The sequence below is a fragment of the Myxine glutinosa genome, chromosome 7 (assembly GCF_964187855.1).
Source record: "Myxine glutinosa chromosome 7, kmMyxGlut1.1, whole genome shotgun sequence".
NCBI lineage: Eukaryota > Metazoa > Chordata > Myxini > Myxiniformes > Myxinidae > Myxine > Myxine glutinosa.
Genome location: NC_136267.1, coordinates 97,921,400 through 97,943,742, shown reverse-complemented (window position 1 = coordinate 97,943,742; position 22,343 = coordinate 97,921,400). Strand labels below are relative to the sequence as shown.

Below are 22,343 nucleotides of genomic sequence, written 5' to 3'. Positions count from 1 at the left end.
TCATAGTGATCATATATTTAATGGTGTAACAATCCCTTTCCTTTGAAACACGAGGACAGTTTTGGAGTTTGATCTGAATCCTCCAGGATTTGAGGCCAAAGCAAACTCAAATGGGAATATTCCACTTCTCAGTTGATGCTGCTATTCCACTTTGATTTTTCTCAGCATTCAATATATTACCAGGAATTGGATTATGTTGTTATTATAGTATTTACTTTCCTATATTTTATTTTCCACTTTTGAATGATGCATGGAAATGAGTGGCTGGCAGGATTGCCTAGAGGTATGCACACTCATCTCTCAGCAGTCTAGCCTGGGTTCGAATCCAGACCCAGCTATAAACTGCCATTTGTGGTGTTTCACAGGCAGGGTGATTCCTCAAAATGTGTGCTGTCCCTCCGATAGACGTTAAACTGAGAGTCCCGTTTTGCAGGCATAAGTTGGTAGTACTGCACTATGTTTGGAAGGACACCGTGGGATTAAAGATCCCACGGTGTCCTTCACAAGAGTAGGAGAGCTATCACCGACGCCCTGACAGATTCGAAATTCCTGCTCTATAACCAACAGGGACCATTGAATTGATGGAACAGCTGTGCTCCCAGCTACGATGCAAACAAATACCCACGTGCTGCACACATCTATTAATAGGCATCATTAGTGACAATAATGTGTCTGTTTTTCAGGTAACTTTGTCAAGGAATGTGTGCAATGATGTTCAGTGGAGTCAATATGGAACACGGACCCGGTAAGTAAATGATAGATGAGGGACCTGGGAATGGGAAAACAATGACTGAAGGTAGATGGCCGTGAAGCATAGTATTAACATTTGTAAATCGAACAAGTGGAGTCACGAAGGTAGAAGATGACCCAAATAAAAATAACAAGCAGCCTACCTTGAGCACCTGTGCTGTCACATGCCTTCTGCCTGGAACTTGACCAAGAATACCATTGTTAAAATTCCATGCTTTATTATACAATAAGCTTCTCTTTTATTTAAACATCTATTGCTTTTGTCATATAAATGAAATTGGTGGCACCAAGGACATGGATTGCAGGCAAATTCATTTACTCTCTTTTGAATTTCCTCCTTTTTCTTTATTTCTGCTTCTCTCTTTTCTTTTCTTTTCTTTTGAATTTCCTCCTTTTTTCTTTATTTCTGCTTCTCTTTTCTTTTACTTTCTTTTGAATTTCCTCCTTTTTCTTTATTTCTGCTTCTCTCTTTTCTTTTACTTTCTTTTGAATTTCTTCATTTTTTCTTTATTTCTGCTTCTCTCTTTTCTTTTCTTTTCTTTTGAATTTCCTCCTTTTTCTTTATTTCTGCTTCTCTCTTTTCTTTTACTTTCTTTTGAATTTCCTCCTTTTTTCTTTATTTCTGCTTCTCTTTTCTTTTACTTTCTTTTGAATTTCCTCCTTTTTCTTTATTTCTGCTTCTCTCTTTTCTTTTACTTTCTTTTGAATTTCTTCATTTTTTCTTTATTTCTGCTCTCTCTTTCCTTTTACTATCTTTTGAATTTCCTCCTTTTTATTTATTTCTGCTTCTCTTTTCTTTTACTCTCTTTTGAATTTCCTCCTTTTTATTTATTTCTGCTTCTCTCTTTTCTTTTACTTTCTTTTGAATTTCCCCCTTTTTTCTTTTTTTCTGCTTCTCTCTTTTCTTTTACTTTCTTTTGAATTTCTTCATTTTTTCTTTATTTCTGCTCTCTCTTTCCTTTTACTATCTTTTGAATTTCCTCCTTTTTTTCTTTATTTCTGCTCTCTCTTTCCTTTTACTATCTTTTGAATTTCCTCCTTTTTTTCTTTATTTCTGCTTCTCTCTTTCCTTTTACTATCTTTTGAATTTCCTCCTTTTTTTTCTTTATTTCTGCTTCTCTCTTTTCTTTTACTCTCTTTTGAATTTCCTCCTTTTTTTCTTTATTTCTGCTTCTCTCTTTCCTTTTACTATCTTTTGAATTTCCTCCTTTTTTTTCTTTATTTCTGCTTCTCTCTTTTCTTTTACTCTCTTTTGAATTTCCTCCTTTTTTTTCTTTATTTCTGCTTTTCTATTTTCTTTTACTTTCTTTTGAATTTCCTCCTTTTTTTCTTTATTTCTGCTTCTCTCTTTTCTTTTACTCTCTTTTGAATTTCCTCCTTTTTTCTTTATTTCTGCTTTTCTATTTTCTTTTACTTTCTTTTGAATTTCCTCCTTTTTTTCTTTATTTCTGCTTCTCTCTTTTCTTTTACTTTCTTTTGAATTTCCTCCTTTTTTTCTTTATTTCTGCTTCTCTCTTTTCTTTTACTTTCTTTTGAATCTCCTACTTTTTTCTTTATTTCTGCTTCTCTCTTTTCTTTTACTTTCTTTTGAATTTCCTCCTTTTTTCTTTATTTCTGCTTCTCTCTTTTCTTTTACTTTCTTTTGAATTTCCTCCTTTTTTTCTTTATTTCCGCTTCTCTCTTTTCTTTTACTTTCTTTTGAATCTCCTACTTTTTTTCTTTATTTCTGCTTTTCTCTTTTCTTTTACTTTCTTTTGAATTTCCTCCTTTTTTTCTTTATTTCTGCTTCTCTCTTTTCTTTTACTTTCTTTTGAATTTCCTCCTTTTTTCTTTATTTCTGCTTTTCTCTTTTCTTTTACTTTCTTTTGAATTTCCTCCTTTTTTCTTTATTTCTGCTTCTCTCTTTTCTTTTACTTTCTTTTGAATTTCCTCCGTTTTTCTTTATTTCTGCTTCTCTCTTTTCTTTTACTTTCTTTTGAATGTCCTTTTTTAAATTTCTGCTTCTCTCTTTTCTTTTACTTTCTTTTGAATTTACTCCTTTTTTTTCTTTATTTCTGCTTCTCTCTTTTCTTTTACTTTCTTTTGAATTTCCTACTTTTTTCTTTATTTCTGCTTCTCTCTTTTCTTCTACTTTCTTTTGAATTTCCTCCGTTTTTCTTTATTTCTGCTTCTCTCTTTTATTTTACTTTCTTTTGAATGTCCTTTTAAAAATTTCTGCTTCTCTCTTTTCTTTTCTTTTCTTTTGAATTTCCTCCTTTTTTCTTTGTTTCTGCTTCTCTCTTTTCTTTTACTTTCTTTTGAATTTCCTCCGTTTTTCTTTATTTCTGCTTCTCTCTTTTCTTTTACTTTCTTTTGAATTTCCTCCGTTTTTCTTTATTTCTGCTTCTCTCTTTTCTTTTACTTTCTTTTGAATTTCCTCCGTTTTTCTTTATTTCTGCTTCTCTCTTTTCTTTTACTTTCTTTTGAATGTCCTTTTTAAAAATTTCTGCTTCTCTCTTTTCTTTTACTTTCTTTTGAATTTACTCCTTTTTTTCTTTATTTCTGCTTCTCTCTTTTCTTTTACTTTATTTTGAATTTCCTACTATTGTTCTATATTTCTGTTTCTCTCTTTTCTTTTACTTTATTTTGAATTTCCTACTATTGTTCTTTATTTCTGTTTCTCTCTTTTCTTTTACTTCCTTTTTAATTTCCCCCTTTTTTCTTTATTTCTGCTTCTCTGTTTTCTTTTACTTTCCTCATCTTATTGGTATCTCCATTTCTGAGCAAAAGTCTTTTATCTTCCCTACTGTTGATGTCATCTCCTCTCCAAACTTGTATGGTAACTTGCTATGCTTGCATTAGTCTGTTTTCTTGAAATCTGAAATATCTGCTCAAGACTTCTTGTTGGTTTAAGCTTTCATGTGTTCATCAGTGTTATCTGATTGCGTAGCTTGGTGGGGCAATGGGTAAAGTCGTGTTGCATTTCTGACTGAGAAATATGTCCCAGAGAAAGAAGAGAGGTATCCATGAGTCCTTTTTCTGAAATAAACACCAATATGCAAAATGATCTCCACCTCCACCATTTTATTTTCAAATCTCTAAGTTTGCATTATTTTATTTTCCACAATTTGTCCACATATCCTTAGCTCCCAATCAGACGTCAGCCAAGCTGGGGGCTTAAATTTTGGGTGCTCACCTCTACCTTCCGTCAACTCCAAAATGGCTGGAGGCATTTCTTTCATATTCGGCACATGTATGCAATAAATCTGGGCATGAGGCATGTGAAGTGATTTTAGGATCAGTGCCAAAAGTCATGTGACCCACGATTTTATTTCCAAATTTTGGCAATTAAAACCATTATTTATTGATATACACTTTGCCATCTCCAATACCAGCACACAACTTTGAATTATTTATTTATTTTATGCACTTTGCCATCTCCACAACCAACACCTAACCTTTAATTATTTATTTATTTTATGCACTTTGCCATCTCCCCAACCAACACCTAACCTTTAATTATTTATTTATTTTATGCACTTCGCCATCTTCACAACCAACACCTAAGCTTTAATTATTTATTTCATTATATACAGTTTGTCATCTCCACTAGTAACATACCATCTTGAATTATTTATTTATTCATATTCATTTGACTGTCAAAACTACCTACTCCTTAGCATGTCGCCTCCTGTATATCAAATTAAGAGTAATACTCCGAATACATATATGTACTTTGATTTATACATATATACATATACTTTGATTTATAAATTAATTTATTTACACTTTACCATCTCCACTCCCTTTATTTAGTTATTTCGTTATTTAAATGTAAAATCTACATGTCCCATTTTTAAGGTGTGCTTGTGGACTTTGTCATCAATGAGGATTTGCAAATTAATGTGCAAATGTATAATGAGAAATGGCAAATTCATCTTGATGTTAGTGGGTATGAAACAAGCACTGTGAAGTTTAATGAGAATGAACCGAGTACCATGGCATTTAGTGGGTATGAAACGGGCACTGTGGGGTTTATCCGGTATTAAAGAATTACTCTGTGGTTTATTGGATATGAAGCAGGAACTATGGGGTTTATCCGGTATGAAACGGGCACCGTGGGGCTTTTCCAGTATAGAACAGGCACTGCAGAGATTAGTGGGTATGAAACAGGCACGGTGGGGTTTAGCAGGTATGAAACTGGCATCATGGGCTTTAGTGATTATGAAACAGCCACCGTAGGATTTAGGTAGTGTGAAACAAGTGCTTCATTGTCTGCATAAGGAAACAGATCAGAGGAGTCACAGTGAACATTGGCTTAAAAAAGGAAAATGTAGGCCTTTGATAAATCCCATTAGTTTTCGACATTGACCAAATGTTTGGGAAAAAAATGCTTGAGGAATGTCAATAATCTACAACGCATGACTTTTGAAGTCTATTTAATGGTACATGCATGCTGTCATGGAGGTCTGTAGCTGCCCATGAAGCCATTAATTTGAGATTTCCCAAAAAAATAATTCTTCACAGCGTAGATCTAGTTTGCATTTCTCCAATACAATGTTGATCGAATGAGTGCAGGAAAAAGTAGAACATTATATAACCAGGTCTTACCCACGCCTACGAAGGTGTGGGCAAGACCTTTCAAATTTTCAAATTAAGAGTAATACTCCGAAAATACTGACATGCAGCAGAAGGGTAAGATGTAATTTTAGATGCACAGGCAAGAATGTAATAGGGGTAGACACGTATGCGGATGCTTCTTGTGGTGCAACTCATAAGTTGCGTAGTGGTCTGAATATTTATTCCATGATATTGAGATCCCAGGTTGAAATCCCATCTGATTGTATCACTATCACCACTCACGAGTCCAAACTAATCAGATGTATCCACCTTCCTGATAGAATAGTATATATTGGCAAAGCAGTTTCCTGGCAAGGGATTGGCTGAGCGGTTTGCTGGTGTCTCCCAAGTGGTAATAAAAGTATCTAAGTATCAGAACACGATGGTCCACTCGTTTAGAATAACGAAGTAAATAAAGTAAAAATACAAAAGTAAAAATAACCACTTGAGATTGTATGAGGTTTATGGTATGGCATTGTTAGGTTTGTCATGCAATTTGTTCTTAAAATGTCGCCTCCTGTATATCCATTAAAATGCCCATGTACCTTGGTTAATTACCTTCGTTACCTAAGGTGGGTGGAGGTTGTGTTTTCACCTCTGTCTGTCTGTTTGTTTTTGTCTTTTCGTGAACAAGATATCTCAAAAAGATGTGGACGGTTTTGTACTTAAGTTGGTGGACATGTTGATGTGTGATAAGGACGAATTGATTAGCTTTTGGTGAAGATCCGGACACTACAATTTTTTATTTATTCTTCACCATTGAGAGAAAGGGCCAAAAACGATATGTAACACGATATCTCGAAACATTATTGACGAATTCGGACCAAACTTGGTGGACGGGTTGGGTGTCTGACAAGGCCAAATCTGTTAAATTTTGGTGAAGATCCGAATGCAGATCCGGATCTGAGAAAATTTTAATTTTTTCATGATTCTTCACCATTGAGTGATAGAGCGAACCATTATTCAAAAAGTTGTGAACGGATTATGACCAAACTAGGTTGATGACTTGGTTGGATGTCAAGAAGAAGCGATTATATTTTGGTTCAGGTCTGCATCCAGATATGACCTATCAGTGGAATACAAAGTGTAAACTGTTCAGCCTGGCAGATGTATGCTCTCTACCAAGTGCCATTCCAGTTTGATTGAATTTTATATTTTGAATGCGGTAGAACATGAATCAGAACACAAACCTGTAGTTTAGCAGTACTTTGTCTCTGAATATGGCAATATATACATACACTCATGGTCACATAATCTGACACAAAGCATGCCTTACATAAATCAGATGACCAAATGTTATTTCTATGTGTTTTAGTCTAAGGATTTCTAACTTCAGGGTCACATTTAGGTCTTCATCTCATATGACTTCTTACTCATACGAACTACTTTTTGCCATCAGCTCTTCGCTTGGAAAGGAGGCCATGGATGAGCAAATACCTACTGTGGAGATAAAGCCCCGAGTGGTGGAGCCAGAGCGCACAGAACCAGGAAAAGGTGCACCACACAGTGCATGGTACAAGTCAGACAAGGAGAGGAATTTTGATTGGATTAAAGAGATGTACAATGATTTGGTGATATCTGACTGCATAGATATGACTCAGGAAAGGAATGATTAAAGCTGTATGTGTATGTATGTGCGTGCATGTGTGTGTTTGTGTGTGTGTATGTCCGTGTGTATTTGCGTGTGCTCAATTTGATGTCATACATTTGCAGACAGGGGCCCTTGGAAGGGGTTCCAGCAAATCCTACGGCAGATTGGTGGTCGCTCGCCACCTGAGACCCGCAAGGTCTTTGGAGTACGTTTAGAAGAATGTGCTACCACTTCAAAGCACAAAGTGAGCAATTCCTATCATGCACATGTGTTTCGGGTAGGCAGCTATGTTTCTAATGCGCTCCGATCCTGTGTGATGCCTTTTAATGTGCTTTTGGATCCACTGAGAATGTTTTCATGACTAGAGTGTTTCTTGCTTAGTTCAATCGATATAGATTTACCTTAACTCTATACTTCCGTTATTATGAGGAATTCGCAATATACTATGTAACAGTACTCCGTTTAAATAAAGCTTGTTAACCTATTTTATACCCCTTTATTTTGTTTTAATGGATCATATTTTTTTTATACTTTTCATTCTGGTCATTTATTCTGACCGGAGGTCATTCTGAGAGGGTCATTAACCAGTGTGGCAGCTACATTCAAGTGTAAGGTGTGCACAGAGGGAGCTGCAGATGGAGGGAATGTTGAGTTGGATCTTGGAGACGGCGTGAAGCTGGAAGGTGTGAAAACATTTTGCTACCTCGGAGACATGCTGAATGGAAAAGGTGGATCAGACTTGGCAACGGTTGCTAGAGTGAGATGTGCATGGAAGAAGTTTCGGGAACTGAGTGGCGTGCTGATGAGGAGGGGAGTGTCGTTGAAGCTGAAGGGAAAGGTGTATGCTGCATGTGTGAGAAGTGTTATGATTGATGGGAGCGAGGCATGGGTCATGAATGTAGAGCAGCAACGAAAGCTGCAAAGGGTGGAAATGCGAATGGTTTGGTGGATGTGCGGAGTATCGTTGAGAGAGAGGAAGACAAATGATGAATTGCGAAAGATGATGGGAATAGAGCCTGTGATGGATGTTGTGAAAAGAAACAGGTTGAGATGGTTTGGTCATGTGTTGAGGAAGGATGAAAGTGACTGGTTGAGAAGAGTGATGGAAATGAATGTGGAAGGAAGTAGAGGACGGGGAAGACCGAGAAAGACTTGGCTAAAGATGGTGGAAGAAGAAATGCGGGCAAGGGGGTTAACAAGGTGAGATGCAGAAAATAGGGCAAAATGGAGAAGATTGTCATGGGGATCGCAAGGCTAACCCCCGCTCTAGCAGGGTAAATGGCCTTAAAATGCCTGTTGTTGTTGTTGTATTCTGGTCATTTATATAATCAATGAGATCTTGATGCTTAACATACAAATGTAAAGACACAGTCGATGGGCTGAAAAATAGGTGTCTCAAAAGGCATAAAATGGGAGTGACTGTTTTGCATAGAAAATATTTCTTCCTAAATTATCATCACAGTTTATTTTCTCTCCAAGAGCAAGGCTCATGAAAGAGCAAGGTTAAATTGATGGTGTGGCAACAGGGAAACAATTGAGCACAACCAGCAAGGGAACAAATGAACAGGAAAGGAAGATAGGGAGAGAGAGGAATCGCTAAAACCAGTAAGTAAGAAGGTGGGGTTAGATGGGGTTAACAGGGGTAAATAAAGTTCATCTGTCAGGATGAAAGATGACACAAGTTGGCCGTGCAAAGCTTGCTTGAAGCCCTACATGGAAAAGTGGCAAAGAACGGCATCTAGAAGGTGGTTCCCTAGACAGGTAAAGTGAGGAACAAAAGCAAGGCAGTAAGCCTGGATTTTGGAAGTTTAACCAGAAGGGGGTAGCTGGAAGAACACGTGCATCCGTGGAGATGGTAGGGAGGGTCGGAGGACTAAGAGAGTAGAGGGAGGAATATTGGAGAAGACGTGGTTAAAAAAACAGACAACTGACCTGCCTGTGATATGTGATTTGGTCTCGTCGCGGGAGATTCTAATAACGTTGAGAGTATTGTATTCCACAGAATGTGGAAGAGACAGATGTAATGCTGGGGCGCCAACCCATAGGGGACAGCAGTACTCCATTGAGTTATGGACAAAGATTTTGTAGATTGTGAGTAGCTGTGATTTTCCAAGGAAATATTCGAACCAATGGAGAATGCCCAGTGTGCAGCTGGCTTTGGAGGTCCGATTTGCTATGTGGTTGGCACCTGAGAGATCAGGACTGATGGTGAGGCCTAAGTTTCAAGAGACTGAACCTCTTGCAGTGGTTGACCATGGAAATAGACAGGTCATTGACGATCCTTCTGGAGTGACAGGGTGAGACAATGTGATTCTTTTTTTTCAGGATTTTTTTTTTGTTCCAAAGTCAAGAGAAAATGATTATATTTTGGTGAAGATCCGAATATGGATCTGAGAATTTTTAAAGCACAATATATAGCATGATATCTCAAAAAGTTGTGGACAGATTCGGCCAAAATTTGGTTGACAGGTTGGGATGTGTGATAAGAAAGACTGGATTCAATGTTGGTGAAGAATCGAATCTGGATCCCGATCAGATAATTTTTTTTAGTGATTCTACCCGAATCTATCATTGTGTGATAGGACTAAAACGATATAGCGCAGGATATCTCAAAAAGTTATGGACGAATACGGAAGAAACTTGGTGGACATGTGTGTGACAAGGACGAATCAATTTGATTTTGGTGAAGAACTGGATCCGGATCTGGATACGATAATTATTTTAATTTATCAAGTGATTTTTCACCATTGAGTCAATGGGCCAAAAACGATATTTGATATACGTTGAGAAATTTAGAGCATGATAGTTCAACAACTTGTGGGTGACTTGTGCCAAAACCGGGCGGATGAGATGGTTATGTGACCAGAACAAGCCGATTGAATTTTGGTTCAGGTCCGAATCCAGATCCGAGCTATCAGTGGGATACAAAACATAAACAGTTCAGCCTGGAGGAGGTATGCGCTCATCTGAGTGCCTTTCTAGTTATCATTTAGATGCATGTTGGTCATTATATGAAGACAATGGTTTACCCTTATATTGTTCCAAAGGGCTTTATTACTGTATTGAAGGAGCTGGGGCTCCCACGTCGATCGGAAGAATGGACGCGACAAAAAGCTGGAATTCATCCGAGTTGCTTTAATCAAACCAAACACTCAGGCACTCTGAAAAGCCCGTTTATCGGGCAGCAATATATATATACATATTATCCCGGAGCGTTTGCCCAGGAAAGGCGAGAGGGGGCGTAGCCCAGCGTCCTGGCTGCGGCCTGGCAAGTTGAGGGCGAGCCTGCCCGGGCGTCCCGACCGAGGCCTGGCAAGTTGAGCGCGGGCCTGCCCGGGCGTCCTGGATGAGCCCGGCATGGTGATCGCTCCGCGTCCTTGATAGGTGCAAGGCGATTGTCAAAACCCAGCGGTAGCCGCTACACACGTCCCCCCAGAATCGACTTGCACCGGCAGGGTCAATTTGAGGGGGGTCCTGATGACCCGGCCGAAGCGACCCCTGGCGGGTCGTGGGAGGGGGTCCGGTGTGGTGGTGGGCGGTCGAGTGGGGGGCACCGTGGACGGTGGGCGGCCTCGCCGTGGCGGAAGGGCCACCCGTGGTGGGTGGTCGACGTCCATGTGCGCCGGCTTGAGGCGGTCCACCGCAATCCGGTCCGACCTGCCGCCGATGTCGATGACGAACGACTTGTCGTCCCGTTGCAGCACCCGGAAAGGCCCGTCGTACGGCGGCCGGAGTGGCCCCCGATGTGCGTCGTGACGCACAAAAACATACTCCGCTGTGCGAAGTGCTGGGGGGACGTAGGACTGGGGGTCACCGTGGTGGGATGTTGGCACGGGGGCAAACCGTCGGGCGGCCTCCTGGAGGTCCGAGCGCTGGTGAGCTGCGGACCAGGGACTGGTAGCGTCGGGCACGAATTCGCCCGGGACGCGTAGCGCCTGGCCATAGACAAGCTCGGCGGTGGATGCCTGGAGGTCCTCCTTGGGGGCCGTGCGGAGGCCCAAAAGGACCCACGGCAGCCGGTCGGCCCAACCGCCGTCTTGAAGGCCGGCCATGAGCGAGGCCTTCATGGAGCGGTGGAATCGCTCGCACAACCCGTTTGCTTGGGGGTGGTAGGCCGTAGTACGGTGGAGCTTGACCCCCAGGTTGCGGGCGACCGCGCCCCACAGCTCGGAGGTGAACTGTGGTCCGCGGTCTGACGAGATGTCCGCCGGTGCGCCGAAGCGGGCGACCCAGGTGGCGATGAAAGCCTGCGCCACGTCGGCGGTGGTGGTGGAGACGAGGGGAACGGCCTCCGGCCACCTGGTGGTCCTGTCCACCATGGTGAGCAGGTGTGTGAACCCCCGTGACGGGGGGACGGGGCCCACCAGATCCACGTTGCCGTGGTCGAAACGCCGTTCGGGCACGGTGAAAGGTGCCAGCGGGGCCTGGGTGTGTCGGTGGACCTTGGCCCGTTGGCAGGCCGTGCAGGTGCTGGTCCAATCGCGGACGTCCCGACGAAGGCCGTGCCAGACGAATCGCGCCGACACCAGCTTCTGGGAAGCTTTCTGGCCCGGGTGGGAAAGGCCGTGGAGGGAGGCGAAGATGCGGCGTTGCCAGGTGACGGGCACGATGGGGCGAGGCTGGCCTTGGGAGATGTCGCAGAGCAGGACAGTGTCCGCGAAGGGGATGTCGGCCAGGCGGAGGCCCGTGTCCGCCGCCCGGAAGGCTTGCACCGTGGTGTCGGTGGTTTGGTCCGCCGCCATAAGCGCAAAGTCCACGCCCAGGTGGACCGCGTTCGCGCTGGCCCGGGAAAGACAGTCGGCCACGGCGTTGTTTTTGCCGGCGACGTGCCGGATGTCCGTGGTAAACTCCGACACGGCGGAGAGGTGGCGCTGTTGGCGGGCCGACCACGGCTCCGTGACCTTGGCCATGGCGTAAACCAACGGCTTGTGGTCGACGAACGCCGTGAAAGGTCGGCCCTCCAGGAGGTGGCGGAAATGGCGGACGGCCAGGTGTAGACCGAGGAGCTCCCGGTCAAACGTGCTGTATTTGAGCTCGTTCGGCCGGAGCTGCCGGCTGAAAAAAGCGAGTGGCTGCCAAACCCCGTTCACCCATTGCTCATGTACGGCGCCCACCGCGTAGTCGGAGGCATCCGTGGTGAGGGCGATGGGAGCGTTGAGCACCGGGTGAGCGAGCAGTGTTGCGTCGGCGAGGGCCCGCTTTGAGCTTTGGAAGGCCGCATCCATTGCTGCGGACCAGGCGATGTCGTGCTTGGCCGGCTTGCCCCGGAGGGCTTCGTAGAGGGGCCGCATGAGTTGAGCAGCGCGGGGCACAAAGCGGTGATAAAAATTCACCATTCCCAGGAATTCCTGCAGGGCCTTTATGGTGCGGGGACGCGGGAACGTGGTGATAGCCTCGACCTTGGTTGGCAGCGGCACGGCCCCGTTCTTGGTGATGTGGTGGCCCAAAAAATCAACGGCCGTCGTGCCGAAGTGGCATTTGGCCGGGTTGACGATGAGGCCGTGCTCGCTGAGGCGCCCGAACAGTGTTCGGAGGTGGAGGAGGTGCTCGGCCCGGGACGTGCTGGCGACGAGGATGTCGTCCAGGTAAACAAAAAGGAACGGCAGGTCACGCAGCACGCCGTCCATCAAGCGCTGGAACGCCTGAGCCGCGTTCTTGAGACCAAACGGCATCCGCAAGAATTCGAATAAGCCAAACGGCGTAATGACTGCCGTTTTAGGGACGTCGGCCGCCCTGACAGGTACCTGGTGATATCCCCGTATGAGATCAATTTTCGAAAAAATGACCCGTCCCGCCAGACGGGCGGAGAAGTCTTGGATATGCGGGATCGGGTACCTGTCGGGGGTGGTAGCGTCATTGAGACGGCGGTAGTCGCCACACGGGCGCCATCCACCCCCCGGCTTTGGCACGATGTGCAGTGGCGAGGCCCACGCGCTATCGGAGCGCCGCACGATGCCGAGGTGCTCCAACGCGTCGAATTCGGCCTTCGCCACGGCGAGCTTGGCTGGGTCGAGGCGGCGGGCCCTGGCGTAGACCGGCGGGCCCATGGTTGGTATGTGGTGCTCGATCCCATGCCGTACTGCGACGGCCGAAAACGTCGGCCGCGTGAGGGCCGGGAACTCCGTGAGCAGGCGAGCAAACTCGTTCGCCGCCGGGACGGCGCATGCCAGCTCGGTCGGCGCGGAGCTGCTCAATGTGCATACCAGGGAGCTGAAGGTTTCGGCGCTGATTAAACGACGCCGTTGGACGTCCACCAGCAGTCCGTGTGCGCAGAGGAAGTCGGCGCCTAGCAGAGCCATGGGCACGTTTGCGGTTACAAACGTCCAAGCAAAGCGTTGGCCGCCGAAGCAGAGGGTGACGTTGCGCGGGCCGAAGGTGCGGATGGTCGATCCGTTGGCCGCAACCAAGGAGGGGCCGCAAACCGCGGATTGCCTGTCCTGGTCAGAGGCGGGTATGATGCTCAGTTGGGTGCCGGTGTCGCACAGGAAGCGCCGTCCGGACGCTTTATCCGTGATGAACAGTAAGTTGCCCGTGTGGCCGGCGCTCATGGCTGGTAATGAACGCCGTCCCGGCCGTTTCCCGGCCTGCCGAATGTGCACGGGGGTCGGCATGTCCGGGCCTTCTGTCCGAACCTGGCATGATAGTAACACCATGCTTGGTCAGGTGGAGGCCCCGGTCGTCGTGCTGGAGGTGGTCGGCTCGGTGTAGCGGCCGCCAATTGCGTCGGCAGTTCGGTCATCGACCGTGCCGGGTGCTCGGGCGCCATGGGTGTTGCGTCGGACGGCGGTGGGTCCCATGTCGCCGCTGCGATGCGCTGTCCTGCGGCGGAGATCTTGTCGGCTTCTCTGGCAAGGGCCCGGGGATCTGTGATCATCGTACTTGCCAGGGCGAGGCGTACCGGGTTAGGCAGCTGACGGAGGAACAGCTCCCGGAACAGGAATGCCGGAGAGTGCTCGCCGAGCAGTGAAAGCATGTAGTCCATTCGCTCGGAAGGGCGCGTGTCGCCGAGCTCGGGCAGGTCGAGCAGGCGCCGTGCGCGTTCCGCCAATGGGAGGGCGAAAGCGTCGAGGAGAAGCTTCTTAATCGCGCCGTATTTGTCAGCGGCTGGCGGGCTCTCGAGGAGGCTCAGGGCGCGGGCCACGGTGGCCGAACCGAGCGCTGCTACCACATGGTGGAAGCGGGTGTCGTCAGCCGTGATGCCTCACAGGGCGAACAGGGAATCCGCCTGTGCGAACCAAACCGCCGCGTGAGCCTCCCAGAAGGTAGGCAGTTTAAGGGCGACTGCCGTGTCCATGTCGGTAGGTCACCAATGAAGGAGCTGGGGCTCCCACGTCGATCGGAAGAATGGATGCGACAAAAAGCTGGAATTCATCCGAGTTGCTTTAATCAAACCAAACACTCAGGCACTCTGAAAAGCCCGTTTATCGGGCAGCAATATATATACATATTATCCCGGAGCGTTTGCCCAGGAAAGGCGAGAGGGGGCGTGGCCCAGCGTCCTGGCTGTGGCCTGGCAAGTTGAGGGCGAGCCTGCCCGGGCATGCCCGGGCATGCCCGGGCGTCCCGACCGAGGCCTGGCAAGTTGAGCGCGGGCCTGCCCGGGCGTCCTGGACGAGCCCGGCATGGTGATCGCTCCGCGTCCTTGATAGGTGCAAGGCGATTGTGAAAACCCAGCGGTAGCCGCTACAGTATAAACATTAATCCTTTGTTTAGTCTGAATTCCAATATTGGTCATTTCCTCATCTGCATGTACATATCTGCATATTTCATTAACTCTAAAAGGTGTTCATGCGCGCAATAAGTCAAATAATTGCATTTGTGGTGCTGATCATAGTTTTAACTTTTTTTTTTTAACAATGAAGCATTTGTAAAATGTTTTTTAAAACAACACAAGAAAACATGATTATGTTTGTTGTCAAATTGTGATGCTTTAAGGTTTATTTTTTCCTGTGAACTTTCTGAAGGAATTTGTCCATTAACCAAAATGCACCTTGTTACATAATATTTCATCCATTTTACTTCACAGGCACAAAGTGAAAAACAGGGTTCGGCAATTGGTTCACTTTGTCTATCTTATCTATCTGTCATATGTTTGTCTGTGTACAGACGTTTTTTTTTGTTGTTGTTGTTTTTTGTATACTGAATCGAGGCTCGTGAAAGAACTAACATTTACTTCACAAACAAATCAACCAGACAAACAAAATATATAAAAAGAGGGAGCGGAAAACAAGATGGGGAGAGAAGGGGAAGCACACAAACACAACATTTGAGAGCAGGGAGATTGTGGAAGGGAGAGGGCTTGGGGGGAGGAGGCGTGGGAAGGGGGGGGGGGGGAGGGAGAAGTATAAAACACAAGGACACCAAGGACTTCCAGGACAGAAGTTGGTATTTCAAAAAAGTGGAATTGGGGTGAAATTAGCGGGGGTAGAAAAGATCAAGGTTTTGGATGGGGGAAGATAAGAGATGGTGGTGAACAGCTGTTTTAAAGACCTGGAGGGTCGAGTGGGATTGAAGAGAGTGAGGGAGTTTGTTCCAGAGGCAGGAGAAAAGAGGAATGAAGGAGTGAAGGTGAGCAGAGAGTCTTGATTTTGGCAGTTTGACCATAAGAGGGTTGCAGGCAGATCTTGTGCGACCTGTAGGAATATTTGCGGGACAGAGCCCAGAGAGAGCTAGGGGGGCAAGGCCAGAGAGGAGTCGGTAGAAGACGGAAAGACCACCAACCTGCCTGCGGTGAGTGAGTGAGAGGCCCTTGGAGTTAGCTTCATCGCGGGAGATTCCAATGATTCTGAATGCTTTGGTTTCAACAGCGTGAAGACGAGCTAGGTGTGAGGCAGGAGCACCAGCCCAGAGGGGAGAGGATCGAGGATCGAGGATCGAGATTGAGGATCGAGCAGCTACTTAATTTCAATTCAATTTTATATTCTGAACAATGTAGAACATGAATCAGAACATGAACCTACAGCTTAGCAGTACTTTGCCTCTGAATTTGGCAAAATGTACGGAATCTCGTCGCGATTGAGCATGTGCACAGAAGAGTAAGGTAATTTTTAAGTGCTGAAGCCGCTTCAATATTTGGCTTTGTTCATCCGTCCCCCCAAAAAATGAAGAAGAAGAACCTTTATAACCCACCGTCTTTAATTATAAAGGGTTCTAATGGGCTCTATGGGGTAATTCTAATGGGTTTGGAAGGGTAATTCTAAAGGATTATAAAGTGTAATTCTAAAGGGTTATAAAGGGTAATAATAATAATAATAATAATAAAAAATCTTTATTGTCCCATATTCAGGGAAATTCTTCTTTAGATGTATTTTTAGATGTATTCGTAATTCTAATGGATTCGAAAGGATACGTCTAAATGGGTCTAAAGGGTAAATATAATGGGTTTCGTTTGTTTCTAGCATTTTCCTAGTTCATATTAAAATGCCAAACTGAACCGCTTCCTTTGGACATGCGGGTGCAATTTTTTTTTGTAACTCAGTCTGCCTGTCTGACCGTCAAACAAAATCGAAAATCATTCCAAACAGGAAACTTACTGTTTTTAGAGACATCATGAAGGACACAAACAACAGGCACAAAATGAAGAATCTAACATGTTAAAAGACATTATGCAAAAGAAGGTGCATCAACGGCGGTAAACTTCCGAAATTGTTTTCTACAGCCTTTAAAATCTTTATTTTATTTAAATTTAATTATATACTTAAGCACGGTTGAACAGAAATCGTCTTCTTGGCACTTTCAAAACCCTTCCGTTTCGCAGTACTTCGACAAAATATGTATGCCATCTCATGCCCTGAGGGCAGAGTAACTGAGATTCCACATTAATACAAATATGGCAACACCTAACATATGATTACCATCGCACCTATTAATCCAACTTCATGAACAAAGCTAATATAGATCGTGCTGGGAAACGCAAAGCAATAAGAGGTGAAAAGACTTCCCGTATCCTTTTTCTCAAGACTATGTGGAGTAAGGTGTTCTGTGAACACTCTAGTTGTCAAAGACATACAATTCTTACGAAACTGAAACTTAATTTGATTGTTCACAACAGGAAAATATGGATTGTTTTTGAGTAAGTTGGAACAATAAATCTCTCTCCCTACTGTATATATAATCCTGATGTTGGCTTAGCGGTTAGGGTGCCGACTTGGGATCCTAGGATCCTGGGTTCAAATTCTGGTCGATCGCTGAATTAACGCCAGTAGGGTTAACTCAGCCTGTCATACTTCCGAGGTCGGCAAATTGAGTACTAGTTCACTGGTAATTCCCTGTGCGTCGCAAGAGGCGACCAACAGGGATGGCGGCAGGAAGGGCCATAAAAAACATTGCTTCAAAAAGGGACCACGGTGCCCAAAAAAAGGCCAACCCCTGCTCTGCGGGGGAAAATGGCCTTATGAGGTGGTTCCGACTGTATATATACATTTTCCTTTCCTTGCGCTCAGTATACAGTACTGAACATTTTTTATTTGAAGTTGCCTGCAGTAGCATCAATCATGGAGCACTCTGGTGCAGACATTCACAATACTGAACATGTAACCAGTCCCAAAGAGGTTTTACATGAATCCTACTGAACATGTTCAAACTCCAGAAAAATGAAAGAAATGGTTTCATGCATGCTTGTGCCTCTAATTTGGATAACGTTAAATCTATTTTCTTTTCATTTCTTAAGTATCTTCTGTTTATTCTGTACTAGCTGTATCTGGTGTTGGTGTTTCTGGTGTTGCTTGGGAAATTCAATGGAAATTTAAATATTTCCTGCATGACAAATTGGGGAATGTTGGCCTTATGGTTTCGTATGAATTACCAATCTTGGGCATTGCAAAATGTGCTTGGACTTGTATTGAAATGCTTCACCTTCTAAGGGTGCCCAACATGTTGCCATGGAGGCTGCTTGTTTTGCATGCTCAACGTGAGCCTGCATCTGCTCTGTAATCTCAGCTGACCTGAAGGCTCCTTGTCTTGCACGTTGATCCTCAACCCGAGCCTGTTTCTGCTGTGTTGTCTCAGCTGACCTGGAGGCTGCTTGTCTTGCACGTTGATCCTCACGCCGGGCTTGTGTCTGCTCTTGAGTCTCAAGTAACCTTTAGACTGCCAGTCTCTTTGCATATGATTTCTTTCTGCTCATCAGGAGTCATATTTTGCTCACCTGGAACGGAGTTCAGGGGAGCTTATGTGATGGCGTGTCGTCCGTCAGTCTGTCCGTCCATCCGTTAGTCCGTAAACACTTGCAACTTCTTCTCCGAAACTGCTGAAGGGATTGTGACCAAACTTGGCACAAATGATATTTGTTATGTTGTGACTAAAGTTTGTTCACGGTATTAAAAACATCAGGGTCTAAGGGGTTCTATGGGGGGGGGGGGGGGGGTCAAGGTGGGTCCAGGTTTGACCCCCCAAAATAGGTAATTGCTTTCTTCTCTGAAACTACACATACAATTCCGATGAAACTTCACCACAACCTTCACCATCCGTGATGTACCATGTTTGTTCACGGCATTAAAAAATAATCTGCCCTTTTGGGCGTCTACAGGGGGGGTTGCCCCCCCGCCCCCAAAAAATATGTATCTTTAGTCAGTGCAGTATACTGTTTATTCTACCAGGTGAACGCCAGGGGCATTGCCCCTATGTTTGGTGGCATTTGGTAGGATTTATAATGCAAGTAAGGTAGGTTAAGATATTTATTTACAGAAGTGTTTGCCTTGGGAGTTCCCTTGAAAGTTGACTCCAAGTCAGAATCGATAATATATTGGTAGATCAGATGCAGATCACTTACACAGAAGGTTCGTTTTCATGACCTGGGAATGCAAAATAAATAAATAAAAATCGAGTAATTATCAACAGTAGTTGAGTCTGTATAATATTTCCGTGCAACAGACATGGAGGATTACAGGTGGGGAGCATGCACAATGCACATGGTTGTGTTATAATAAATCCAGAGGTGCAATTGTGCCCTAAATGCTCCTTTCAGAGCTATCTCTATTCGCGCAAGTGAAGCCACCAGAAGTACTCCAGTGGGCATTTTACCATGCTGATCTTCGTGATGTGGTAGATTAAAGTTTAAAAAGCAATAGACGGATCATACCGAGATGGGGAGGATTCGAGGTCGGGGGGAAACATACCAAGGGAATACACAGTTTCCGTTATTAGCTTGCATACACATGACCTCAACATGTGATCTTCACAATACATATTACTTCATCGTTCCCAGGGAAAAACTCAGCCAGTGTATAAGTAACATACTCACTCAAGGCCTGAACACGGACGTATTATAATAAACCTGTGTAATCTTTCTAATAGCAGGTGCAAGTGTAAATACTCGCACAATTAAATTTGTGTTGTTGACGCCAAATCACTCCAACGTCAACATACGATCTTCACAATACATATTACTTGATCACTCCCGGGATAAAAAAAACATAGGCAGTGTAAAAGCACAAGACCCGATTTGGACCAATTGTCTGGCCAATTATCTGGTTTTATCTGGGGTCAATTTTTTTATATCAAAACATAGCCCTCAATCTTCCTCTGGATGAAAGAGGAGACCATGCAAAGTTTGGTTTCACTGGTTCATGCAGTGTCCGAATGCTTAAACGAACAAACACACGAAAAAACTTTTTTCTTTATTTATTAGATGAGTGAATGATTGTTAATATAAATAATGACTTTTAAATGTAACATATATTACCAGTTAATTGGTTTGTAGTGGCCGGCTTTATGTTTTAATTGTGAGTACTTATCACAGAATGATGTAATTTATTTAGCTTGCAAGGTAGGTTGAAATTGGGAAAGTCGATTTGGGGTTCATATTACCATCATTTCCCCCTAAAACAGAGATACATGCAAGATGTATGTAAAAAAGATGATACATGCAAGAAAACAGTAAAATGAAGTCTTGTCTTTGTTATTAAGAAACTCTAGCCATCTTGTATCTTCAGGCTCATATTCTCCTTAAACAACGTTTTTCTCTTGCTTTCTCACAATGTAAAGGTTAAAGATCAAACCTGGAGATTCTGTACTGCTTGGCTCGATGGGAATAATAAATCATTGCCTTTGCCAGTCATGGGAGACCCAATTTAATCCAACGCATGAGCCTCTTTAGCAGGAAATGTGGTGCTGCAAAGTAGTCTCACAGGAAGGAGGACACGACATACTTGTGAGGTTGTGATTTGAAGTTTCAATTGCAGGATTTCAGTATGGATGCATCGCATAATGAGCCAGCTCAGAACTCCAATAGTAGATCAGCAAGAAGCAAGTGTGTTCCCTCCACTTTGATGGTATAACAGAAGGTTCATGCAGTCTGTGCAAGGTTGCCCAGGTCGTGGTGAGAGAGGAGATATTTAACCAATGCAGCTGTTTCCGTGGATTGTCCAAAAGGTTATACTCATGAGACATGCACAAGTGTACAAAACAAACAAATGGTTTTTTTTCCCAATATATACTGAGAAAAGAAAGCATAAATGCATGTAAATATAAATACACCTCATTATCTTTTATGGTGTGTCTTAGACTATTGTTTTAGTTTGTAAAATATGTTGAACGCCCCACATGTGTCATTTTTAAACAGGGTACAGTATAGACGCATGTTACTATTTGTTGCAAATATTGTATATCAAAGGCAAATTCTACATTTAAGAAAATTACTCACTTCTGCCAACTTGTTTCTTTGTATGTTATATCTTTATGTGGTTTTCATTTATATGATCATGCTTTGGTTCTTTGTTAAAAAAAAAAAGTGCTTGCATATGTGCTAACTGCTTAAAGAAACACTTCTTTGAGTTATCAACTTGTTTGGCTCGTGCAGCAATGTTTTTCGCAAGCTACATCAATAGTTATTCTTACAACATGATCTTCTTCTATCTCTCCTCTACCACCATGCCCTGCAGTGGGTGCCACAGGTAGTAGTAGCGTGCTGCGAGATGATAGAGCGTTATGGTCTGTCGTCGCGTGGAATCTTCCGTGTGCCAGGCCGCCTCTCAGCAGTGAGCGCCATGCAGGAGGAGCTTAACCGCTCTGCTGGTGAACCCGACACCACCGATGAGGTTTGCAGATGATATGGGTTAATAAAAAGAGGTCATAAATGCCTATATATTGGTTCACGAGTTATCAAGTGACCACTATATTCGTCATTTGTGTGTGTCTGTCTGTCTGTGTGTGTGTCTGTCTGTCCGCAGCATAACTACCCGATGATATCATCCGATCTTGATGAAACTTGGGTGGGAGGTTGATATCATGATCTAGTTGTGTCCTGCCTAGAGTGGGCGTATTGCGCCCATTGTGGGCGGAGCCACGCCCGAAAAAGATGTCTTTTTAAGGGGTAATCGAGTTCAAGCGACATCTTCTCCGAGGGGTTTGGTGGAATCTGACAGGGGTTTCGATATTAGGTTAGGCCAATGTCATGTGTCTAGCCCCACGGAGCTATATATATATATATTTTTTTTTCATTTCATTTTTCACCGAATTTTCGGTATTGTGTAGCTAACGAACCTCATAACTGATTATACATTATTTTCTATCTCATTTCAAGGTCAGTAACCTTCGTTTTGACATTTCCGGGCTTGGCCTGTCCGGGCCTGTTTCGGTTATAGTCCGTCCTTTGTCATTGAATACCGCTCGCTCGTGAACCATCGTCGTCTCCTGACTTGTCATCTTTAAATTTAGATGTTTTTTGTGTTAAAAGGAATATCTAAGTGGAATATAAAAGTTTTCAAACTAAAAATTGAATTTGCCATAACTAAGTTGCTTTAAACGATGACAAAAGTATTTGCTTTGAAATTTGCTCTTTAAACGACAAAAAAGTTTTATTTTTAAATGCTATTAAAAAGCTATTATAATTAAAGTCTGCTCCCTGCTGCTCCTCCCCCTCCAACTCCTCACCTGCCTCATTGAAATTCTACCACCTAAACTGAGCTGTGACGTCACAGATTGATGACATCAAAGTCAAAATGACAGAAGATTAGGAAAGTGACGTTAAGACTGGCACATTCATATTCAAGGGTGGAGAATAACCTTTGGAGTTAAAAAAAAAAAGAAAAAAAAGTGAGGAATGGTCTGATGATGAAGAAGATAATGGATGTGATAACTCAAGTGTTTCAAACACAAATGGTGGAATAAAGCCCTATCAGTTTGAGGCAGACGATTTTGATGACTCGGAAATTTTGCCCAAATGGAGAGGGAAAGTAGATTGATGGACGGCGATGGTCAGAGCATTCGCCTTTTGAACACACACAAGTCAGGGCAGGTAGTATCGTCACAAGTTATATATTTATAATCATAATTTGCTCGTACTATTCATGAACACCGAATCAGCGTGTTTGGATAGTCCCAAAAGACTCGGTTCTTCACCTTTCGTGTTTGGATTGGTCTGGTGCTTCCTGTTCCGTGCAGCATGTCCTGCCACCCACATGGC

At 43.9% G+C, this 22,343-nt stretch overlaps 1 protein-coding gene across 6 annotated transcripts in view; it reads left to right on the top strand.

Moving 5' to 3' along the window:
- The window catches only part of LOC137431455 (rho GTPase-activating protein 21), a 111,603-nt gene that overhangs the window by 43,410 nt on the left and 45,850 nt on the right, over window positions 1-22,343 (top strand). For all 6 annotated transcript variants that reach the window (XR_010985274.2, XR_010985272.2, XM_068122789.2 and 3 more), the window contains 4 exons: window positions 684-745; window positions 6,749-6,843; window positions 7,063-7,184; window positions 20,821-20,976. Coding sequence is in view for 4 of the 6 variants with exons in the window: in XM_068122789.2 (XP_067978890.2) it covers window positions 684-745; window positions 6,749-6,843; window positions 7,063-7,184; window positions 20,821-20,976 (435 nt within the window). In the remaining 2 variants the exon portion in view is untranslated. The remainder of the gene's footprint in view (window positions 1-683; window positions 746-6,748; window positions 6,844-7,062; window positions 7,185-20,820; window positions 20,977-22,343) is intronic.